Genomic DNA, 25171 nt, shown 5'->3' on the forward strand with positions numbered 1-25171 from the left:
CAGTCATATGATGAAAGGCACGAGATCAAGCAGGAAGCCCCTGTGGTCGCAAATCATTAAGATTTGATGTGGTTTCACGATAAAGGAAAGGTTATCATACATACATTTACGTAGAGCATGGGCAACACACAGGCTAGTGATCAATTTAGTTGCACTTCAGGCTTTAAACAAAAAAGCCCCGAGCAACCATCACTTTCAAACAGTCCATGATCTTTATGCCATACTAGTGACGCACAATACTGACCAAATTGATAATCAATCCTTTGCTCAGTGCTGGGATCAGCATGATTATTTAGCACATAATTCATCCATCTATTGTTATAAAATGACATTTTTAAAGAACTTCAACACAACAAAAAATATTTTGCTTTCATATTCCACTGAATACAATTAGAAACACCAACACCAATATAAACAAATAACAGCATCACATACAGTAGACTGGTATTACAGTTGCAGGCTGCTTGTTAAGCAATAATGCTCTAATCGCTGTCTATTTGGAAAGCTTGGAGAAGATAATCACAATACAGTATGTTCAAATGCCTTATGAATCACAAAACAGACTGTGATTTTGAATATAGGATTAATTTTGCCTCTCGATCTCATTCCGTCTACCTTTCTCTCCTTTTCCACTCCCCTCACAGCTACTCCAATGATCAAGACACATTCTGAAGATGTTACATAAATAGAGAGAGAAGTGTGGCTTTTTCATGAAGAATTCCAATGTCAGTGAAATAGACAATAGGGGCTTCCATCCCCACATCCATTTGCCCAGAGGTTATGCTGATATCCATTTAAAACCAAAGAAATGCCACAAGCACAAAGATCAATAACTGAAAGGCAATAAGAAGTGATGGACTCTTCATGCTGTTGCCAGTTTCATGCTCTTAGCTGCATGTGTAGGCACCTTGACACATGTACATACTGACCCATACTCATTCACTCTCTCACCACAATACCCTTGTTCAGCATTTCATGGCCATTAGCTCCAGTTTTGTTGTCGTAAAAACTAAGATATCATGATGAGGCTGCTGCGCTCTAATTCTGTGCTGAAAATTATCCCTGAGGCAAAGAAACCTAGAATTAAATGTAAATGTTACAGCAAGAAAAAGGGATTGGTTGTACTGTACAACCACCTATACATGAAAGCTGCTTTCCATTATGTTTTATAATGCCTGAGTCAAGAGATACATCACCTGCCAATGACAAATTATCTGAATGAAACATAGCGTGCACAACACAGCGTTATATGATTTAAATGTTCACAAATTCCTACCATCTTTATCAACAGCAACTTAAACACAGGGCATTATCATACATTCTTACTCCAAACTGCATATAGCAGTCTAAATTGTGCTATATAAACAGCCTTACTGAAAGTAATAGTCGTATCCTCGGATGTAGATCGGTTCAGATCGCTGCCTGGCTGCTCCACACGCCGTTCACCAAGCGGTTCAGTCCAATCCAAACTACCTTGCAACAGAGCTGGCATTCAGCCTACGAAAGGCGCTCGTTGTTTTTTCCGTCCTCCACCAGCACTAAAATTGTCCTTGTTTTATTCCTAGAGGGCTATGGATGATCTTCACACAGCAGCAGTAACTGTAGTCTTGCAGCAGCGCTCTTCAGACTGAGCGTGTGACACCAGCTCTGTCTGCTCTGCCTCTGCTGCTACTGAAGGAACATGTTAAATAAGAAAGCCAAAAGCAATCAAGGTGAAAATGCAACGCTGCCCCCGTGGGGATTGTGCCACCTCTACTTTGCGGATAATGGAGAGAAGTCAAATGAGAACAAATGAGTGGTACCGTGTTGCAGATCTCTCCGCTTAGAGGGAATCTGGCCCACTAATGACAACAATACATCCTGGAATGGTCTCTATTGAAATTAAATAACCAGAAAGAAAGCAAGAGCAGAAGAGAAACCAGCTGAATGTGTGTGTCTCAACCAAGAGCAATCAGAGAAGAAGAGACTGAAGAAGGAAAAATGCCTCAGACGGTCCTTTTACAGATGCAACGTCACTCGCCTTTCCAAGACTTACTCAGCCAGTCACTGTGTATGTGGGAAGCCCCTTGGAGTAAAACAAACACATCCAAGTCCCCTGTTCCCTCGCACAATCAAACTAGATTAAAATCCTGCAGCAACCCGACAGTTTAGCTGCAATTCCTAATATCCAAATGATATTTTAGCATCAGCATGACCTGCTTTGTTTCTGATGGCCTGCTGCGCCCACAGTGCACTGTCACACTGCTGGATGCAGATAGATGGCACAGTTTATGACCCTGCTGAAAAGGCTTCTGGGGGCTTGAAAGAGAGCTGACTTTGGAGTTTAATACCATCATCATGTGATCGCTACGATTGGCTGAAGGTGGAGCAGCGACCCCATCCAACCCATCACCGTGCTCAGTCCTTTGCCTAGGAAAGGATTACATTCCTTGGTTGATTACTGGCTGACATCTATCACCAATCGCAAACAGAGCAGGTCTCAACTAATCTCATTCAGCCTGAGGTTTTATGATCTTTAAACTGAACAAAATACATGGTTTATGTATTTTTTTTATTTTTTATCCACCGGGTGGATTTTCAAGCATCAAATCAAATACACAGCAGAGAGAGATAAAGAGAGGGATCGAGAGGGAGATAGAGATTTTTCTTTCCCCCGTAATTTCTGTGCATTACAAAACAGATCAAAGACTTTTTTCCTGGTTCTGCACCATGATGACGTAGCTTGTTTTCAGTGACCTGGTTTGATAAGTCTACTCGGTGCATGTGTGCGGGTGTAGGGGTGTGTGTAATACAGCTGACTGTATCTGGGTGCTGTCAAAAGTCTGTCTTCTAGCCTTTTTCTCTTCACTCTTCTGCCTCACCACTTTTCACATCTGTCACTGTTTCTCCAAACACTTTCACTCCTTCGCTCCTTCCTCCTCACCTCAGCCCTCCCATAAGACGGCTCTGGGCAGGACCAATGATATACTACGAAAGTATGCTCTGTTTTTGATGGCGGTAGTGACAGCTGACTGATGGGAATGTGGGATCAAGGAGGGCAGGTGGGTGATAGGTTGCTGTCACAGCAATTCCCAGGACAGAGGTTCAAGGGAGGGAAAAAGGTAAAGGACCTTTAGGGGTGCTTTATCAGCACAGAGTCGGGGTTGGGGCCAGGCTGCAGAACTCTAAGTAGCTTTGAGTGGACTGTGCATTTGAATGTCACTCTCAGAGACAAGATGACAACTTCAGATCATCAGTTACTCTGAGTGGCTCTGAATGTCAAAATACAGTATGAACTGCTGTATTTTGCAATTTCATATTTTTAATCACAACTGCATTTCCAATACACAGAACACATACACTGTACCAGAACATATCACCTTCGCCCTATCTGGTATCGCTCTGACTTGGCAAGCTAAAATCAGCTGAAATCTAGGCATTTAAAAAAGTGAGAAGTCAAACAGGTCTTGTTCTGTGCAGGAATCCCTGCTCCCACTTCACTCCTCAAGTACACTCAGTCCTGCGAATATTTTGTTCTGTATTTTCAATCCTGCACAGCAGTTCTACTTATGAGCTCACACTTGATGTTGACACTGTTCAGGTACATCTGCTTCTACTGCTTCAAGAAGCATGTCAATGATGTACATGGAACAAGGCTGTTCTAGTAAAGAAGGACCATTAAAGTGTAGGACAGCGGGTACTTGAGAGCTGGATTAGGAGCTGCTACACACGTTGGCAGTAAATTTATCCAACAGCTTACCCATTAAATCTATGCTCCTATCATACTACAGTGTGTAAAATGCACTAAGCCACCAGCCTTGTCATGTCATGTCATCTTGTCTTGTTTGTTTATAGTAATTATATCAATGTTTGACATAATATGTCATTATGTCAATATTAAAATTCTACACGTACTGCTGACCTAACTGACACATAGTCACATGCAGGCAGGTCCAAGCAACCAAGAGGCAACACAGCAGGAGTGAATGGCATGGGCTAAAACAAGGTGGCAGACTGAGAAGTGCTCTAGGCAGACTTTTGAGGAAGTCTAAAAGCATCTGTCTCTGATTCAGGTCAGTGAAACACCAACTGATCTGTATGGATGAGGGAACAGCGTGAATGACCGGCCATAATGATCAATCCATCACATGTGAGTCATGTGTTTGTGCTAGTTTAAAGATAGTTGTTGCTACCTAGCTTAACTGTATTCTTCAGTGTCACAGATAAAATGCATATGCACTCACAACTGCTTTAGTAGTTTAGTTACGACACTGCTTATCCTCCTCTTACATTTTGGACTAACACCACCCTGAGAAGGACCAGAGAAGGACTAACATAATTTGTATATATCATCAAAAAATCAAAATGGATTGTAATCAGATTTATGATCTGGCAAAAAGAGGGGCAAGAATGTGTTTCCATCTCACTGACAAGCTAATTTTAAGCCACCGTTTAAAATGTCACAAGATAAAGAAAATGTGAATTAGGTGCATTTTCTACAGTAACTAAACAAGTCTATGCACAGCATAGTTGTGTCAGAAGATGGCTATATAGGGTATGCTGTGCATGGCAGTAATAAACAGAGTAAAAGAAGGTCAAAAACAAAGTCAGTTCCCTGCCAACTGCCAGTAGTCCTCAAAGATGAATAACAAGAAGTACAACAAGTTGCCTCGGCCATCTAAGAATGTGAATGTGGAAATCCGACAGGGAATGGGAATCTGATAGGAATACCTGGGAGAATCAGAGACAGCTGACACAGTTTCTTCTTATGTTTCACAGGCCAGAGACTGAAATCATATCTTGACGGTCACTTGAAATTTTTTAAATCTTCCTAATGCTCTTATCCATGATAACCTAAGGTATTGCAACATCATTTCTTGTGACCTTGTGGTCACGAATTGTCTGTTTTAAATAAAGATAACTAAACAATAAGCCATACACAAATGCATTCACTATAACGGATGTTACTTCGTCTCCCTGCTCTGTGGAAAGTTTTGTGTGAAGCAAGTGGACACAAAGTTGTGCAGCCCCCCATCCAGCAGTTCAGCTGACAGAGTCTGCAGATCTATGAGTGTGTTCACTAATTGGCTCCGAGAACACTGACTCTATCCTCTTGTCTAAGAGCAGACCAACCAGTGCCTTATGTGTTCATGTTTATACTCTGTATGGTTAATACATCTTCCGCACTGCACCGCCTGTTAGGTCTCCTTTTAAAGAAGAGGCACCGCGAGCACTCTATGTAGGCCAAGCCCCAACAGAATATGCCATTAAGATTAGCTACAAGTCAGGACTGTTACGCCGCTGCTTGTTTCTCCCCTCCCTACAGAGAAAGGTTAAAGAAGCAGGGCATGTGTACATTTTTCTTTATCATATTGTCAAGAACAATGATGCACAAAAAATGCTCACAAAAGTTGGAATTTAATAAAGCAAACACCTCTGTGGAGCAGACAAACAGCCAGACAGTTCACTGGGGCAAATTTGGAACAGCCCAGGATTTCTGTCTGTAATTATGCTTATTGACTTCAGCTTGAGTTGAGTTGAAGGAGAACTGCTGCAGGGCAAGGCAGTGGTGTCCTCTAGAGGGCCTAAAAGTAATCAACACCATAACACTGCTGGGTAATTAACATTTTTTTACCAAGTCATTTTTACCAAGAAGATACACGTGATTGGCTTTCAACCATGACCAGACTTTACTGCTACATCACCACATTAAAGACGGCGTCATCCTATCACTTCTAAAGAAACCACACAGCACCCTGTGTGCAACACATGGGAAACAAGAACCAGCTTTTGACTGGCTCAGAATAACTGATGGCTTCACAGTTTTATCTATGTTTTTTTTTCTTTCTGTTTATATCACAATATTGTTATGATCACATTAGGTACAAATACCTGTAAATATAAGGGACACTTTGTGGTTGTACTGATCCATGTACCATTTATTGTAATGAAAGTATAATGGTACTAATTGTGGCTGAATTCAATTTACATGCTTCAGTTTCAGGGTCCTGGTATGCATGTTGGCCTACAGTCAAACTGTCATGGCTTACTGTAACAATTGGCTAAAACACAACCATTGTTATTGTAATTAGTAACTCAGTAACATGAGTAACTACAAGCACTGACACACCTGGGAGTGCGCTGCCACATCACAGCGGTTAAATAAAGGCCAGATAGAGGCCAGCATAAACATAATAAGGGGATTTTAGGGGTTGAAAGGTAACATATGTGTTAATTGTTATCTTTATACTCCAAAATAACACTCATATATAATCCTGACACACACACACTCACACACACACACACACACACAGGTATCATTAAAGCGTCATAAGATGAGTAAACAATAGAGTGCAACTATTCACAGTTTCACACTATCGTCCCACACGCACAAACACTTTACAATGACTTTCCAGCTTAGCGTGAGGAAATATCCCTCCTTTCCTGCCTGATGCTGTGCTGTAGCATGTTGACTGCTCAGTACTTGTCAGTCATTGTTCATTTTCACAAAGTGCTCTGTGTAGAGGACATATTCAGAGTTGTCGAGCTATTCATAATCCCACAGATTCTATTGTAACAAGACACTAGGCTGTATTTCTGCACTGGAAAAACAATGTCTGAAGAACCATGGTTTCTCCATCTCTTTCTCTCTCTGACATGCAAGAAATTGAACACACACACACACACACACACACACACACACACTCTCTCTCTCTCTCTCTTTCTCTCACACTCTCTCTTTCCACACATGAGTTTCTTCTTGGTACTGCTAAGTATGCATTTTTCATTCCAGTGAGCAAGCTGCATTTGAAATCAAAGGCAGTGATGCTGTGTGACTGTCTGGCTACACAGAAAGTGGGGAGGTAATGAAAAAAGCTGAGGGGTGAGTCAGAGGATGCTTTAATAATCCTTGCTGCCCAAAATAACATCTCTGGGGCTGGACAGACTGAAGGCTCTCTTGGGAAACCAGCAGCGGTCCAGGCCGGCCTCAACTTGTAACGTCGGTCGCTCCATTTACCCCCTCATACACTTTCCCCTCTCTTTCTTTTTTTCACCTAACTCCTCGGAGTCTATTATTGTCAACAGATAAGACTGCAGCAGCACGGCACGACGCGGCACACAGCCAAGCCCTCCCTGTGCTGAATATACGACAGCACTAAGCAGGGTGGAGGGGTGTGTGCATGCGGGATAGACAAGCTGCAGCAAGTGTGATCCAGTCAGTGGGAAGAAGGAGTGTGAGGTCTTTTCACAGGTGAGCAATGTGTCTTTGGTTATTGTCCAATCACTGCTGACAAATGGTGATGGGGTCCAGGCTAAATAGTTCTTCATGTTGGGTTCAAGGTTGGGCCTCCATTGTCCCATACAACGCCTCTCCCTAGCTGTTACCACAGTGTTCTGACCCGTGCGAACATATGAAGGGAGAAAAAGAATCTGTCATCTAGTGTTACCCATGTCAATCTAATATTTCTGCACAAATCCTCCAGTCTCATTTGACGTTCAAAACTTCCACCTGATCCTGCTCCTGCTTAGAGGATCTTTTAGATAAAGAAGCTACTGTAGGCTTCTCAAATATGATCTATAATTATATTAAGATAGTACAACTTAGCAGCCCACTTTAATGTCATCACGAATAAAACCATTATGTTAAATAAATAAAAATGGTTTATCCTCTGTGCAGTGGCTTAAAACACACACAATCTCACACACTTGGTTTCAGACTCTTCTCGCCACACTTGCCACACTTGGTAAGCATGTTAACATTTACCGAGTGAGCATCAACAATGTATTATTTAGATCTTGATAGACCAGCGCCACTCAGAATTGCATCCAGTCTTCAGGTCACTCAAGATATTGCAGCAAAAATTCCCCTACTGTGATATCATCACAATGTAAAGTCTATAGGCCATTGAAAGAAACACTATTGCGCATATTAAGTGGGCAGCATACTCAGAAAGTAAACCCAGAAACTAGAAATTTTACAGTGTATCTGCCTGGTGATCAATTCTCATTGGACTGAATGAGCACCATATTATATCTACTTCTATGATACATCTATGGTAGGCATGCCTAAAATGACACCAACCTCATGTTAGCAAGCAATATTAGCATTAATCATGTATAGCCAAATGTATGGCCAATCAAATAAATAGATGTTTTGACCTGCTATGGCACTACTACTGCTACCCTTCTACACACCAGTGAATTACATTCAATTTCAGCACTCGTGTTGAAGTCCATATAGTTACTAAAATGAGACTGAAAGAAAGAAAGCCTGTTGAAAAAGTCACATTCAAAAATCTGTAGAGAAACGTCCCACACATGGCTTGGTCACTTCCAGAATGTAATCACTCTGCACTGCTTGAGTTTGGCCAGAGAAAGTGTTAATTTCTGAAGAAAATAACTCTAGAGATTAGGGTCCATTCATGCTCAAAACATTTCTGGGCACACTATAAACACAGAGTGGATCAGAGAGTTACAAGCTGGACAATACTAAAATGCCATCAGCAAACGCTAAATACCCGAAAATACTGCAAGTCCAATAGAACTCGAGCTGACTTTGCGATTGTAGTTGAGTTTACCAGTGTTACATGAACAGTGAAGCATAGTGCTGATAAAACTGTAACTGTGACAAGCTTAAGTATTTTATGAGAATGTTCATACTCAGTGGCAGAGGAAACACTGAATTTTAAGTACTGTAATTACACAATGAAGAGAAAGCACAAGGAACACATGAGGGAGCCCACTTGACTGCAGCATTTCCATTTAAATGTGCCGTTGTTCCACAGCAGTACACACTGCATATTGCCTCTGGCAATCCAGCACAGTTCATGATCAGCGCCACAGCAGCTATTTTTAGCCCATCATTTACAAATGAATAATAATAATGCAAGAGATTACTGTAGTAAAAGTGTGTGGTGAGGGGCACGTCACACCTATTCAAATCAGGTTCAAGATCAGGTCTTCAACCCTCTGTAAATTATTTGATGTAAGATGTCACTGTTTTTAATATGTACAGATGTGGGATCACATGTAATTTAAAAAGTGCTTCATCCCTACTGCTTCTGTCTCTGCTACAAACTGGTGGTCTCTTTGGATGTGGATTGTCACAAACCATGACAAGGGAAAGGAGGCGTGAGCATTCTGAAATTACATCCATAAGAAAGGAAAGCCACTGCAGCCAAGTTACCCCAAATCATCTCTGCGGCTCAGCCCTGGGCATGATCAAATCAAGATGTATGCTACTTACAGTATCGCTCACTGATTTCACAGCTAAACAAACTCTGATATGCACTGACTGCAAGGTAACAGCAACATACAGCGGGCCAACTTTGAAAATCTCTATAGTGATTTATCTTTATCAGGCATGCACATTTAACCACTGTTGAATTCCCACTCTATGCTAAATGGCTTACTGTAAACAATCACTCCTCAGTGGTCTCATTTGGAAGATTAAAATGTTGCTCTCTTTTTAATTGAGTAACAAATGGCAGAATTTAAGCAACAAAATGGACAAAACGTTTGTTTTAGACAGTGACTGAGACAAACAACCACACAGGTTTTGTCCTGTAGTGAGCCAAATTAGGCATATAATGTATGCAGAATAATGGGAGATGTGTAGAATGGGTTCCACTGGAGCAACCACGTTAGATGATCTAATTTTCTTGATCCTGTTCTGGGACTAGTTAAAACTAGTAAAACGTGTGGAAATATTTCCTCGTCAGTTTTGAAAATGCTATTCATTTCAGTGCTTTTTTCAAATTCATAACCTACCCTCACCCCATCTTCTCCATTCCAGGTTCATTGCCTTTCCCCTAAAGTCTCTCTTAAGTTGAATTCAAACAGATTGGCTGCTGGAAGGCTTGCCTGGAGGCAGACAGGAAGCTGTGCATAATGGGAAGACGGTGCCCTCTCTGCTCGTTTCTGAAACACTTTCCTTGTCTGAGGGATGTCACTACGTACACACACACACACACACACACACACTCATATCAAGGAAACATTGTGAAGCCCTGCTAAGTACAAGGGTTGAAGGTTTGAAGAGTTTGGGAAAGCCAACAAGGAAAGAGATATGGTAGATACATGTCTGAAATATTAAAATAGACTCCAATTACTTTTTAACAAGTTTTAGTACATAATGACATTTCACAAACGATACCTTTTTATGATAAGGACCATTTAAATTCTTACTTCCTTAGAGCTCCACTGTTGCTTTATCCCCCCCAAAAAATAGTTTGGAGAAACGCAACCATAATAATGATGCAGGATTGATTTAGTAAATAGTAAGAGAACTGCCAGGTAGAGGAGGATGAATTAAAACAATGATATAAAACAAAAATGGAAATGACTTTTCAATGTACTCTCACATGCAAAGACGTAGCTAACTTTTTCCAATTTTCTCTAATTAATCAACTGCAACACTATACATTGGATTCTTTACCACATTTTAAAAAATGCATGATTTGTGACAAAGTGGTGCCTTTCCTCTTGGTCTGATAAAAAAGCCAGTTGCTGTGCCCCTGTGTGCTCAGCAGAAAGACCTTTTCTCCTGTGCTCAATGGCATTGACAAGCCAACGTCTCAATCGATGAACCCACGGTCAGACCTTTGCAGAGTGAGCCCCAGACCAAAGGGCTGTGTGGGTTAATTGTAATTGCATAGGACAGCGTCTGTAACACATGCCCTGAGCCAGGGAGCTGAGCAGCCAGAAGGGCCCTGGTCTGAGCAAACGTTTCATCTGCAATGGTGGTTCACCTCAACCAGGGAAGTAAGGTAATGGTGAATCTCATTTATGTTACCTGTATAATGTTAACTCAGCTTTTTGCTGCACTGGTGTATATTATGTACAGACAGGGTCGTTTAATAATGTTTCATATATATGTTGACAGCGACTTGGTCCTTGGTTTACATTTTTATGTACCACTGCACCAAAATCCAAAACAGCCTTCAAACTTTACTTATCGTTGTACAAATGAGAGCAGAAGAGTGGTAAAAGCAGACAAGGCAAGAGGAATGCTATACAATTCAGTTAGCAGGAGTGGGATTGTGAATGGTCTTCTCATAGGATCAGGAAAGACATATGAATAAATGGACGGGAGCCCTGCTTGTGAAAAAGGAAAAATCTTCAAAGTCAGTTTCTTTCCTCTTCCTAGCCACCCCTGGAGATCAGATCAACTACTATCCTAAAACCTAATGAACTAGTAAACACTGGGAATTAAATGAATATTACATGGGGTTTCACTAATGCCAGCCAGCAGACTCCAAAAATAATGAAGGCAAGAAGTGAAGGCAGTAGGAGACAGTTTCTGGAGCTTCTTCTTCTCTGTGTTTACTCAGCATCTTCCTGCCAGAGAAGGAGGCTTTTGATCACTCCTCGGCTGGGTTCTCCTCTCCGCTGCGTGGCAGAGTAGCCCATAGAGGCTGCTGAGCACCACCAGGGCCGGCTCATTTGCAACACAAATGAACTGAGCTAATTGTACACGTGCAGGGAGACAGGGGGAGCTGCACACGGTGCAATGTTTGCAAAATATGGAAATAATTAATCTCATTGAGCTTGTGAAATACCATCAGTGTTGCAAAAGAGGATTTGAGCACGGGCTAGGGATGAGGCGGATGATGATAGCAATGGGCTGGATAGACGCAGATGTTTAGATTAAGCTTTTTCATTATTGCTTTATCACACAGCTTCTTCAAGTGTATTTTTGGTAATTGAATAAATTGGAGCATGAAATAGATTTGGATTTGGAGCACAGCAACAGGATTATGTGTAAAGCAGTCTCTTACCCATTCATTAAACAATGCATGCAGATATCATGGTATCTGGTCAATTATGCATTGGGTATGGGGAGTGGAAATAGTAATAAGAGAATCACTAAATTACTAAAACAGATTCCTAGAGCATAATATCTGTACATTTCTACTTAAAATATTCTAAATAATCTAATTCTAATACTAATTAATGGTGGGGTTTTTATAGAATCCATATGTTGGAGTTACTAAACGGCCCCATATTGTTGAAGCGGAGATTCAAATGGCTTTTGTGATTATAAAGCAGGTCATTGCTAGCTTTTGAATACTGTGAAAACAGTGTTTCCCACATGATTTTATGAGCTAATAGTGGGTGGACCTCGGACCTTCTCAGGAGGTCATGCACCCCTAGAAGAAAATATTGTTCATTTTAAAAGTCAAATCCATGGTGCGCTTTGACAGAAAAATGAAGAACCTATCGAATAAATAACATGATGATGAATCAGAAATTGTGGAAAATATAAAATGTAGAATGTAATAATAAAAAGTACCCCTGAGATTTGGCTCTGCTGCTTGGTGATTAAGCCAGTCGTCACAATTCACCATGCTATACAGTTTTGGCTAAACAATGTTAACACAAGCCTATAAGCTATAGTCAATAGTCAATATCAATTTATTGCTTTCACTCTTGTATTTGTCCGGAGTTGTCACTAAACCTTGACTAGATTACCATTGTCTTGTTTTAAAATGATGTGCGCCTACGCCTGTGAGCACCATCTTAACTTTATTGTCTGGTCTGTCTGGTTGTGGTTTTGCCGAAAACTGCAGGTTTCCTTTCATATATGTGCAAATGCACACCTGTACATGCACAACTTGGTTATCTTGTCTGAGATGCAGTTCATAAACAACATAATAAATAACATGAGTTGTATTTCAGTCTCACGTTTGTCATGCACAAAATCACAGATGATGGCACTAGAGACGGTAGACAAATAAAAGACCTAGGAATGCACTGCCCAGCTAAGTTAACAAGACAGACAGCCAAACTAGAGAGAGGCAGCAAGCTAGCACCTCAACTCAAAGTTAAAGTTATTTGAAACCACAAGTTTACTTGATAGCTGTTCACGTAAATCTTTCTCGTGGTGTTTGTTTCTTTTCATGACCAAAGGATAGTTCCACCTCTTTTAACTTGTAAACATTGACACAGCACTCTGATACAAGGAGGAGGCGATACTTGCGGGGCCTCGGACCAGGGTGTGTGTGTGTGTGTGTGTGTGTGTGTGAGAGATAGAGAGAGTGTGTGCACTTACAATAGTGGTGGAGGACTTGACTGACTGGGAGTGAAAGCTGCTTTGCTGAAGCAACTGTGCAAGAGATGTGGTTAGAAAGATTAGAGATCTTCAGCGCTCTCATGAGAAATCAAAAATATTTTCAGATCATTATGAGACTATGGTGCAGCAAACTCGACTTTGGCGGCCACCAGAGTCTAGTTAAATAATGGGAAACACTTGTGAAAGCATGAAAATGCTCAGTCCACAGAGATAAACCACAGAGCCTGTATTCAGAAACTGTGCCTTCAAAGAGCCAGCAGGACTTCCATAAGGTTGTGATGTCACAACGATGTAGTCTGCACCTTCAGTAGTGCCACACAGTACAGCCAAGGTTGTATTAACGCCGGCAGAGCTGTTGCAGAAACAAGGTGGATGGTGCCTTCTCAGGCATGTGAGAGTTGACAATTCAGAGTAGACTGGGCTTTTCAGAAGGACAGCCTTAAAGACAGACACTAAAACAGGGCTTTCAGACAGAGGGTGAATAGAGGTGCTGCAGTAATGGACAGTATGAGAAAAATTATCAAACATTTGCTAGACACCAAAAATCAAAGTATGAACCTGAATATGAGCATAATATGAGACCATTAATGTGAAACAGACTGTGACAGTACAGTGTTTGTTTAGCTGTGTCATGTGGACTTCACTGCACTAAATAACAGGGATTTACCTAAGAAAGTCCACCTCCTGACCTTTGAAAAGTCTGACCCTATAAGCCTCTTTAATCAATAAATCAAATGTAAATCAAGACTGATAATGCTGTAAAGTACCATTAGGCGGAGAGAGCCTTAGCATTCAATTAGCAACTCCACTGACCATCAAGGCCAGAGGAGGATTTGTGGTATAATGAATGTATATGCACAGCCATCAAGATCTTACACTGACGGTAATTTACTACAGCAAAGGCAGACAAATTTAACCCCTCTACAAACTGTTAAATGGTTACTGACATTGACAAATAGCATCACACATCAAGGCATATGGTTAAAAGTAAAACACAATCCATGCAGCATATGCAGTTTCTCTTCCCTCTCTTGGCTATTCAAAAACAAGATGACATCAGACATCTGTTTGGGAGCAGAAGAAAAGAGGCTTTTTGAGAGAAAAAAAGACCTCCTAGGGACCCGTCTTCAAACACATGAACATACTGCCACATGCACTCTCACAAAGAAACACAAGGTCACACATACAAAGAAGAGCCGAGTCTCACATTTGTGCCACTCGGCAGCCTTCTCTTTGGGCTATCTGTGAGTGTAGTGAGAGAGGAAGAAGTTAAGGACCCGGGGCAGTGTTGGAAGTGGCCTCTGATGTTGAACTGACATGTAGGTTTACTGGGAGGACACTGCTTGCTGTAACTCAGCCATTAATGACATGTTAAGGTTGAGGGTCACACACACACAAATCCAGGTGCACACACGCCTATTCAGCCTTCGAGGGAATCAGTCTCGCTTCATGAGCATGAAAAGAGCCCAGATGTCAGCGCTCTGCGCAGGCTGGCCTTTTTGTTGAAAAAGTACTCCATCTTTTCTTTGTTGCTCAATGACCCTTTTTCCACCTTCCTCATCCTGTATCACTGCTGAGGATGGGCTGGCCAGTTTAACATATACATAATGTACATCTAACTGGGTGACATCACATGTAGCTCTGTGGCCTACCTCTATGCGCTATTGGACCATGCTGTGGCAACATGTAACCAAACCTTGGCGCAGGAAATTTCAACTCCCTCTCTGGGCAGCAGCATTAGCAGCAGTGGCAGCAGGCCTGGGGCTTGGGACATTAGCCTGATGCTTATCTGGCTACACACCCCACTGCTAGCTACCGGTTGTTTCTCTCTCCCTCTCTCTGTTTCTTTCGTGCTCTCCCGCTCTTTGCCTGATACTGAGATATGATTTGGTGAGAGCATAGGGGAGCAGAGAGGAGTCGAGCATATCGATTCAGCCTCCGCTGCTGTCTCTCTTGCACTTTTCATCCCCTTTTCCTCCGCACTGCTATCATTCCAACTCTCTCCACTTTATCTCTTTCATTCTCTCTCTCTACCCACTTCTTTTCTTTCTCTCTCCAGCGTGCAATCATAATAACCCCTCTCTTAGACGCCCAGGCAATAAACCAGGGCCTCCCTTCTTCCTGTGCACATCTCCCTTGGCGAGGACAAAACCAATAAAGGGCTGGCTTAATTACAGCTGCTGAGTGCCGCCAACACCCGGGTACAACACCATGGGGCTGAGGGTGGGCTGAGCGTGGGTGAGTTGTGACGGAAACAGTTAGAGTTTCAGTCTGACTCCCACACCTAAACCCTCAAGATGCTACTTTATAGTATTCATGGAGATAAAAAAAAAAAAGGGTGTGATGGTAGCCTTGAGGCAGGCTGGGGAAATGTGGGTAGGCCCTGCCTTCTGCAAGGCATGTAACTCCTAGTATCTCCAGTGGAGGAGCTCAGTCAGCTTGATTTTGCATCTGCAAGGCGTTAATGTGCAACTCTGGGAATGTAAAGCAGGGCGTTGCTGGAAAACAAAATATGCACTCAATCAACTTACCCTAGATACAGAAAGGTAAAAACAGGGGATAGGTTATTGTTATACAATGTGGCCAATGATATATCAAGGTGGATACACCTTCAAATCAACACAAGTGTCCGGGACTGTGAAGAGCCAGGGGAGGAACTGCTGGGGACCCATGTCCTTGTCTCTTGTTCTTTCTAGGTCTGCAGTCTGTCTCCTCCTCCTTCTGCCCTTGCTTCTTCCTCCTCCCCCTTTCCTCCTATTTTCCTCCTCTCCTTTCCCCCAGTTCTGTCACATCAACATGAATCTGGGGCTCCGGGGGTTCAGAGTCCCACAAGCTGCATCCTGCTACGTCTGCCTCGTCTACAGCTCTGTCACCATGGTGACTGATGCCTGGGCGTTCCTGGTACTTTCTGTCTTTCTCTGTCTGTTTTCTTTCCTTGCTTTGTCTCTCCACTGCACTACTCTCACCTCACATCCACAATGCTTGTTACCAGTACAATTCAGGGTAACAAGAGGCTCCAAGAGTAGAAATCAAGACTGGAAAGTATGTGTTGTTGGACTCGATGTTGGTGTTCAATGAAGCTACTCAAAGCCTTAAGATGTAGAATGACCATGTCAATATGTCATTTTGACATTCTTTATGGCATAGTGGAATGGAATATACAAAACGGTTGAAAACATATCTGATTGTCACTGATGCATATGTGTTTCTATTGTATCTATGGTTATGTACTATGTTTGTTTTGCCCTTTTGTTTGTTCTGGCTATGTTTGTTTTTGCAAAAGAGATATTGATCTTTGATTGACACTACCTGATAAAATACTGGTTGATTTTTCTTTCTGTTTGTTCATTTCCAACAGGGACGGCTGTAGCTCAGCGGGTAGAGCAGGTCGACTTGTGATCAGTAGGTCGCTGGTTCAAATCCCTGCTCTGCTGACCTGAGCTGTATGTTGAAGTGTCCTTGATAAAGATACTGAACCCTAAATTGCTCTTGAGGGCCCTGCGATGAGCTGGTAACTTCACCTGGAGACAGCTGGGACTGGCTCCAGAAACAAACCCCACGACCCCTTGAAAAAGGGATTAAGCGGTTACAGACGATTATCAGATATTTCTGATAAACACAACCACGTATGTATGTATTGCCAAGGAGAAAGAGTACAACCTGAAACATTGCTATTCCAGTAGCTGGTTAGGAAAACTAGTTGGTTTGATTGGTCAAAAACTACTTCAAAAAGCTACAGTCTGTTGTGTAACACAGCTGTTCTAGCAGAAAATGAAAGGATGACCCCTTGCAACACACATTGCTTCACTAACCCAATCTAGGACAGGCACTGAAAAATGTTGTGCTGTTTTAGATGCTACAAAGCAACTTAAATTTGGTCTGGGTCTGCTTCCTTCCTCCAACCCATCATATTCAGTGTCCAGATCCAGCACACCAAAATCTAGCTCATCTCATCCAGATCTTCAGCCGTCATCTACAACCCCACTACCACCAGCATCTAGGATCCATCTGGGGGGTTTCCCACACTGCTTACGGCTTCATCCTTCCTTGTTAAATATAACGGACTTCACGATTGGACCTAACCACCAAAGACTCTTATTTCCTATCTGATGTGCACATTGCAATATATATTAATCCAAAAAAAATGAAGTCTCTCCTGATTGAACTTTAGTTTCTTGTCCTAAAACCACTAAGATGCTCAAGGGGACACAAATTTCATGGTTAAAATGCATGTGTGTTAAGTACAATAATTATCAGCAACTTTGTAGAGGACGGTATCATGTTGAAAACTGCCATGAAGAGTAGTCTGAAATGTGTTGAAATGTCAAAGCATAAAATAATTGCATAGAGAGATGACATTATAGCAAAATGTTGTCTCCAGACAGAGCAGAGTATATTTGAGAACTTATTCTACAGTATAGCATATTGAAAGCGACTTGCTGCACCCTCCTGTCTTTTTATAGCTTATGTAACTTTGTGAGAAATGACATCCCTTGCTCAATGCCTTCTCTTGTCTTTTTAACCAGGTGCTGCTATCATCGGGATTAACAGACAGGGAGGATACATCGTCATTTCTATTGATCAAACATTACACCTTATCACTATGGCAACCCCTTGTTGGAGGGGACAAGTGAGGAAATGGGTACGGGGGGAGGAGAAAGCCAGGGGGTCTCCACCTCTGAGGAACCTTTAGTGTAGAATTGACAGCAATGGAAAGAAGTTGGATTTCCTCCCATCTGTGACTGTACACATTGTACCGCACATAGAAGCTATAAAATGCAGGAGTGCACAGCTGCAGATATGTTGTCAATGCAGGAGGACAATATATGAGACTGTGGGATGAAGGAAACAGCTGTGAGAATGAGGATGACTCACTAAAATCACACCCAAGATTGTACGGTCGGTTTGGAATTAAATGTTACTGCTTAAAAAGCAGGTTTTATTTAATATGCTGCTCGATCTGAAACACAGTGCTGCTTGAATCCATGCATCTATCTACTGCACCTGCCGAACATCAAATGCAGCTATTCATATCCCACTTACTTTTATACAAAAAGGCTCAACTGGGAAAAGACTATATGATGTTTACCACAAACTTAATAACAACCTCTGTTTTGCTTCATACACCAGTTCGTCAACAGACACACTTTGGTTTCACGCATTTCAGGGACGCAAGCACAAAGAACTGCCATAGCGTGCGTGCCTGTGTGCGTGTGTGCGTGCATGCGTGTGTATGGTATGGTATGGTATGGTTGCAGTTTAGATGTAGTGACCACTCAATTCAAAACCATTCAGGCCTTCTAAGAACAGATCCCACACCCCATTAGGACCTCTGCTGACGCACACATGCATAATACATGGAAGCTGGATCTAAAAGCATACAGCCCATTAGCAGGCCGGGCCTGGCCTGGGTCAGAGGAGGGAGGGGGAGTCACACACCAACAGCCTGATCAAATGGATGGTCAAGCTAGCTAGCCACTGATAACAGTGCAGAGAGTTGTGTGGTATCGTACCAGTGAGCTATACTACTTATAGATCCTAAAATTGACAGACAGGCTGACACTGGTTTCAAGGTCCTGGAACACCAATAAAAATGAAGAAACACTCTCTCTCATTTAGTTGATATACAGATCAAAATGATAATCAAGCATAGAAATAATGGGTATAATCCTATCGTCAACTACCCTTCAGAGACTGCTACTACTGGAGGAATCTGCTGAGAAGAGAAAAAAAGGGTAGTGGCGGAAAATAAGTTCAATTTAATCAGTCAGATGTGATGATTGCTGGATCACTGTTTCCAGGCACAGAGCCCCCTGTTCAGCCCTTCCAGTGGCTGAGTGTTCTGGCCATGTAATGTGAGGTGGCAGAGAGCCCAGCAATGCTGTAAATTATTTCTGACGGTAGGATGGGGGACAAGAGGGAAAGACTCACAGTCCCCAGAGACAGACAGTGCATGGTGTGGAAATATGGGGCCTGCGCCTATGGCATGAAATAAAAAAAAACCTGGGTGTTCTCTCAGCCCTGCGGCCGCAGGAACGTGAGTCTGTTTGCAAGTTTGAAGCCCTTCTGCAGTCTGCATAATGTGTCTAACAGCCATGCTTGGCCAGAAGAACAGGGGCTCTCCGTGGGGGAAAGGAGCATTTAGCAGACTAATCATAATATGCTCCAGTGCATCTCAGTGAGATCCAACTTCTCTCGATCGCTCTTGACACACACGTAAAAATACATGTTGTATAATACTTGTTATGCCTGATTGTTGCAGTATAACCAGTGCTAGCATGGTAGTAAAATACTGCATTTTTAATATGATCATTACTTTATAAGTTTTGGTATGAATATTTCTTAATTCAGTGACAATATATATATCCATGCATGCTTGTTTATGGTTTTCTGTAGCTCAGACACTATTTTATCAAGTAAGTCGTGCCTGCTCTGTTATGTATACTTTCCCCAAAAGATAAAATGTTTGAGTGTGTAGGTGTGGGTGTGTGCCTGTGTATGGGTGTGTTGTGTTCACTGTTTCCAGCGCTCTTCTGAAAATGTACATATACCCTCCTCACCCCCTCCTGTTCTCCTCTCAGGCACAGCAGCAGTAGAGGCAGAGGCAGTATAGCACACATGCTGCAGCAGTATGCGCTGGGGCATACGCGCACGCGCACACATACATACACGGCTACGCGCACGGCACAGTCACACCTCGGTATGGTCACAGTCTACCTAAACGGTTCACCCCCACCACCACAAAGCGTGGTACATGTGCGCGCGCACGCGCACACAGCAAACCGCGGCAGCATCACTGATCGGCCTCATCATCCAGCCAGGAAATATCTGCAGCAGCAGCAGCAGCAGCAACAGTACTATACTGTAGGTTGTTATTACGCAGGCTGGCTGCCGATCGATAAACGCAACCCCCCACCCCCCAATACTCGTTTGACATACCAACGGGGAAGCCCTTCCTCATAAATCAGGGCATTTCTTTACAAAGGAATCACTCACCCGATGTTGCTCAACGCCTGCTCGAACAGCTCCGTCTGCAAGATGTTCTGAGGCGCCGAGAAAGCCCCGTTGAAATGTGATAAAACCGAGCTACAGAACTGACGCAATGTCTCAAACTGCATTTTCCCCCTTCGTTTTCTTTTATCCTCAGTAAATGATCCCCTTCTTTCCTTTCACCAGCAATACATCCCGAAGCCGGCGCTCTCTCCGGACGCCCCCCTCCACACATATACCTCCTCAGTATTTTGTTATTATTATCTCCAGGGGCGCATTAAACGCAGAAAAGACGCCGATCAAGTTCCATATTTTTCCTGCCGCTCCTGGTAAAAAGTGTCCTTAAATAAGACGCATTCCGGGCGGGATCCTTCGGTCATAATGCTTCGGACTTGAGGCGAGAAAAATGAGGTAGTGCCGGTGCCGGTAACGAGCCTTTTCTTCTCCTCGCTGTAGCAAAAATCTCTTCTCGGTGTGCAGGAAGAGGCGAAGGAGCGCCCGGAGGAGAGAAGAAGCGGAGAAGCATCCTACACGACAGCCAGCAGCAGCAGCAGCGGCAGCAGCGGCAGCATCCCTTACCGGCGCATCAGCTGCTGCCTCACATCCAACTCATATTTCCCGTCGCTATGAAGAGCACAAACTCGCGCTAACACACGCACAAAAAGAAGCAGACACACGCACACGCACACACACACAAACTAACACACACACACACACACACACACACACACTATGGAGCTGATATGCAATCGTGCGCACTCTTTGCCATATCTCTCCTCTCTCATGCACTTTTCGGGACGCGCACAGCAGCAGATATACCACAATACAGTACAGGGGATAAAGGGCGATGCTGTCGTCTGGTTTTCTTGTTTCCTTTATTCCATATCTGGCTACAGAGCATCAGCTCCTCACCACTAATGACAGAGGATAGTCCTAACACCTCTGAAAAAGAGAGGGATCTGCCTGTGAGAAAAGGGCACACATAAAAGGGGGGGTATCCCAAAGGGTTACTTATTTATTAATTCCCTCTATTTCATTCAGTACAGTCACTGGTTCTGTATGTGACTGTGAGGAGTCATAATTTGCTAAAAGAAAAAAAAAAACTGTGTGGATATAGAGGTTCATTCAAGTTCCCGATACAAAGCATTATATGGTTAATTGTTTTTACCGGACAATAAAAAAGTCTTAGCGGTACAACTGCAACACATAGCTACAGGGAACCTTTCTGAACATTTTCTATAAATGAGTGGTGCAACATAAAGTAGAATTCCCTGAGCTGGGAGATGACCTGTTTGTGTCTTCAATACCTAAAAGATTAATTGTAAGAAAGCTATAAATATGTTGCTATTAAGCAGTTGCATCGAACAATAATACAGCATTTTAATAAGAGTATGGAGGAAAACTGCATGTGTTGTATATCATGACAGAAGCTTAGAAATGTTTTAATTATGATGATAATACTCACAGATCTCTATCTCTGCATAAAGCCATGAAATTCCTTTGTTAAAATGGCATCAGATGCTGTCCAGCCTCTTATATAGAACATTATATTCAACTCTCGCCTCCAAGGTTCACTGCATCCTGACCAAAATTTTACCATTAGCCCCTCGCAGCACAAAATGATTCTTAAACCCTTTACATTACACAGCTTCAATTTCTGGATCTGTCAAAATGTTTTACAATTAAAGGGAAATGCAGACAACACATGAGCAGGCTATGGAAATATTGAAATAAAATACAGCATTAATACCACCTGGGTCTATTTTCATAACAGTTACAATCACAGGTTGCTCACCAAATGAATAGGCCCTTTCACAGCAGACATGTCATAGTATGACAAGCACAGGTGTTGCTAATAACATTAACAATGGCTCTGTTCCATTCAAATGCCCCAGCAAACCATGGCAGTGTGACAGTGAGTCAGGACAACTGAAGCAGCTAAATAGAATTCACGCATCATTAATTACATTTCTTATTCCTATGCTTTTCCTGTTACATGTCAAAATGTCTTTAGTGAAAAAGGCCTGTTGCTGAGATCTGGGGAGGCAAGAAGCAGCTGAAACCAGCTGCACAGGGACACTATACAAGCCATAGATTCACTGACCATTCTAATCTTATTATCCAAACCACTTTTAAAAGTTTAACATTAATGTTATCACGCTGACTGTCTGCTGTAAGCATTCATTAGATGTTCTAGATTTAACTCCGAAGCTAAATCCATTCACCTGAGGTCCTATTTCTGAACAAGTGGTCTGACCCCTCATGTTGCCTGCATATTGAACTCAAATACAAAGTGTGGGGTGTTACAGCATCATCAGATCAGTGTTTCAGTAAATGTTACAATAACTGATAGGAATGGTGATCAAAACTGTGCAAACTGGTAAAAAAAACTGAAGTCCATGTCAATATGAATGATTTGGTCAAATTACTATTTCATATATGTACAAGATGGAGCCTGTTAAACTCAGCAGTGATGAACTGAACTGTGCAAAGCTCATCTGTACTGGCTTAGGCTGGGCCAGTTCATGTTCCTCTTCTAACATTTTTTGGCAGGCTGCACGGCTCTGCTGCCCGGCTGAATGTGTTATAAAAATGCAGAATCTGAAGAAATTCCACCAGTGAGTGTGTTCCAATTCCAGTGTAATCATTGTTGTTTCATCAGCCTCACCCAACACTGCAGCTGTCCCGGCATATCTGTGTGTTCATTCAAATGACACCTTCGAGACCAAGATAAATTAAAGCCTTCCCAAGTTATTTCTCCTTATAAATAGACTGTCAGCTATTTCCCCTCCTTTCTTTAGCAGCATAGATCCAGGAGTTAATTTAAACATTCTTTAAGATTAATGAAAGTGGGTTTTGGTGCTTATGAAGTGGGAGTTCTATTTATGGACTCTATGCTATCCATCATCAGCATTATCCCCTGAATTTCCAGACAGTCAGTTTCCTGATGTGTCACTGCAAATGTAGGGAATGCCAAAGTGAGAATCACTCCCCTGTACCATCCCCACCTCTGTAGCCACGCAATCAATTAATATACAGTGGCGAGGGCCTGGACTGGAACAGAAAGTGACTGGATGACTGAATGTTTGGAGTACTCCGATCTATAGTCTGATCTATAGTCAGTCTGATCATCCATTAAAACCACCTTAAAGCAGCCAGCCATTTCAGGAGAAGATGGAGAATGTGCTCCAGTTTCACTGACACATATAATATTGTTATTCTGCATCACCTTTAAAGGTTTATAGCAGTGTAGCTTTGATTACTATTTGCAGTTACAGGTGATGCTCTGCTCTTTATTGTGCTACACGGTGTGCATTTGGAGTCTTGGAACATAATGGATGAGAGATTCAGCAAAGATAGCACAGGAACCAAATCTTACCAAGACAGGGGAGAAAAATGTGTCAATTTTGGAGTTATAACCATGCTTTTGAGTATTTGTCACAGTTGCACAGCAGCTTCATTAAACTGTGAATGCACTGACAGTATGTACACTTGTCTTTACTGCTCACCGCTAGTTAATGGACAGGTAGGTTAGATATATCCATCAAAACATCCATTCAGAGCAAAATATCAGGCAATTAACCAAACATGTTTTTTTTCTTAGGAGCTCTCACATTTTTTTAGGTACTGAGTGTATCAAAGGGTAACTTGGGGTCTTGGGGAATACTACTGCATGTGAAATAAGTAGTATAAAGCCTTTTGTGGCTCCCGAGAAAGCTGCATGTAATGTGATAGTTTGCCTTCAGTGATGTCACTCAGTGGCTAAGTTGCATTGTGGATAATGTATACGGTGAGGGCCTGGACTGGAACATATGCAGTAGTACTCCCCAAGACCCATAAACACACTTTAATGGGTAAATTAGTGGAGTTAGCCTTTAAGAAGTAAATACAAGGTTGCAATGGCAGAGCAAAGACACAGAACTAATGAGATGTGTCTCTAAACATATGTTGTGCACAGACGTGTGCACCCTAGTTTGTCTCTGAGCTAGTCCATGTATACATTTATAAAGTCAGCAGAGAATATGAACATGGACACAAGTTGTATTGGAATAGAGTCAAATTCAACTACTTTCCAACTGTGTTGCAAACTACCTTCCTCTCCTGTTGGCCATATGTAAATTTGAATGTACATAATCTAAATATATGACTTGAGACTAACTAAGAGCCACGCTTCCTTTAGCCACCTGCTGGGTTTGCACTCAGCACATAGCCCACATTGCCCATTTTCCCACCAAGAAGTCTGATCTCAGGGGTGGAGAAGAGCAGCACAGAGATAAAGTCATCTGTTAGCCTATGGGCTCTGCTTGCTGAGACGGACCAAGGGTTATGGAAAACAAAACCTGATATCACAGCCATACTGTAACACAAGAAAGACACAGGGGGTGTGTTCCCTTCCAGAGTTTCACCGCAGCCAATATGATTTGGATTTGCTGTCCGAAACTGAACACAATTTTAGACACTCTGGGGGAAAGTCTTAATAATTCGTCTTTATCATGTAGTATATGTCCACATCAGTCTAGTGTGGTTCTAGCATGGTTACCTTACATCTGAAAAGGATCCAACAAGAATGTGAGAGGTTTTCTGAAATGGCTGTCTCCCTCCCTTACATTTCTAGAGAGTGTGTAGATACTGACTATAAGCTTCTCTCCCTCCAGTTGGAGAAGACAGAGGAAGGAGCCCCCATGTGGACATCAAAGTAACTACCTTATTTAACAGCAGGATCAAGAAAAAAAGGAGCGGATGTAAGATTCACAAGCACAGTATGTCCATGTTGGCAGCATCTGAAAGTGTGCTACTCCGAGTGGATATTTAGTGCAAATGACAAATGGGACACAAAGTTCTGCATTGCAAGTGGGACTGCTCTTTTTTTTTTTTTTTTATACTTTATTAATCCCCGGGGGGGAATTATTTTATCAGATATATTACATGCTACATGCAAACACATCCGAAATTCTCTGCATTTGACCCATCAGTAGCTGCATATTGTAAGTATACACAAATACATACACACACACCCTGCAAGCTAGGAGCAGTGGGCTGCTGTGACAGCGCCAGGGGAGCATATGGGGGTTTGGTGCCTAACTCAAGGGCACCTCGGCAGTAGTCAAGGAAGTGAACTGGCACCTC

General features: G+C 42.4%; 1 protein-coding gene across 33 annotated transcripts in view; it reads right to left on the reverse strand.

Moving 5' to 3' along the window:
• rims2a (regulating synaptic membrane exocytosis 2a) overlaps nucleotides 1-25171 on the reverse strand; it is a 148663-nt gene that overhangs the window by 77497 nt on the left and 45995 nt on the right. For 2 of the 33 annotated variants that reach the window (XM_030394753.1, XM_030394773.1), the window contains exon 1: nucleotides 20051-20769. The exons of 25 other annotated variants lie outside the window; for them this stretch is intronic. In XM_030394753.1, the coding sequence (XP_030250613.1) occupies nucleotides 20051-20172 (122 nt within the window). In that variant the 5' untranslated portion in view covers nucleotides 20173-20769. Of the gene's footprint in view, nucleotides 1-20050; nucleotides 20770-25171 lie in introns of those variants that run through there. 6 more of the 33 variants (XM_030394774.1, XM_030394767.1, XM_030394775.1 and 3 more) reach the window with 4 other exon arrangements.

This window comes from Sparus aurata, chromosome 17 (genome assembly GCF_900880675.1).
Source record: "Sparus aurata chromosome 17, fSpaAur1.1, whole genome shotgun sequence".
NCBI classification, from domain to species: domain Eukaryota; kingdom Metazoa; phylum Chordata; class Actinopteri; order Spariformes; family Sparidae; genus Sparus; species Sparus aurata.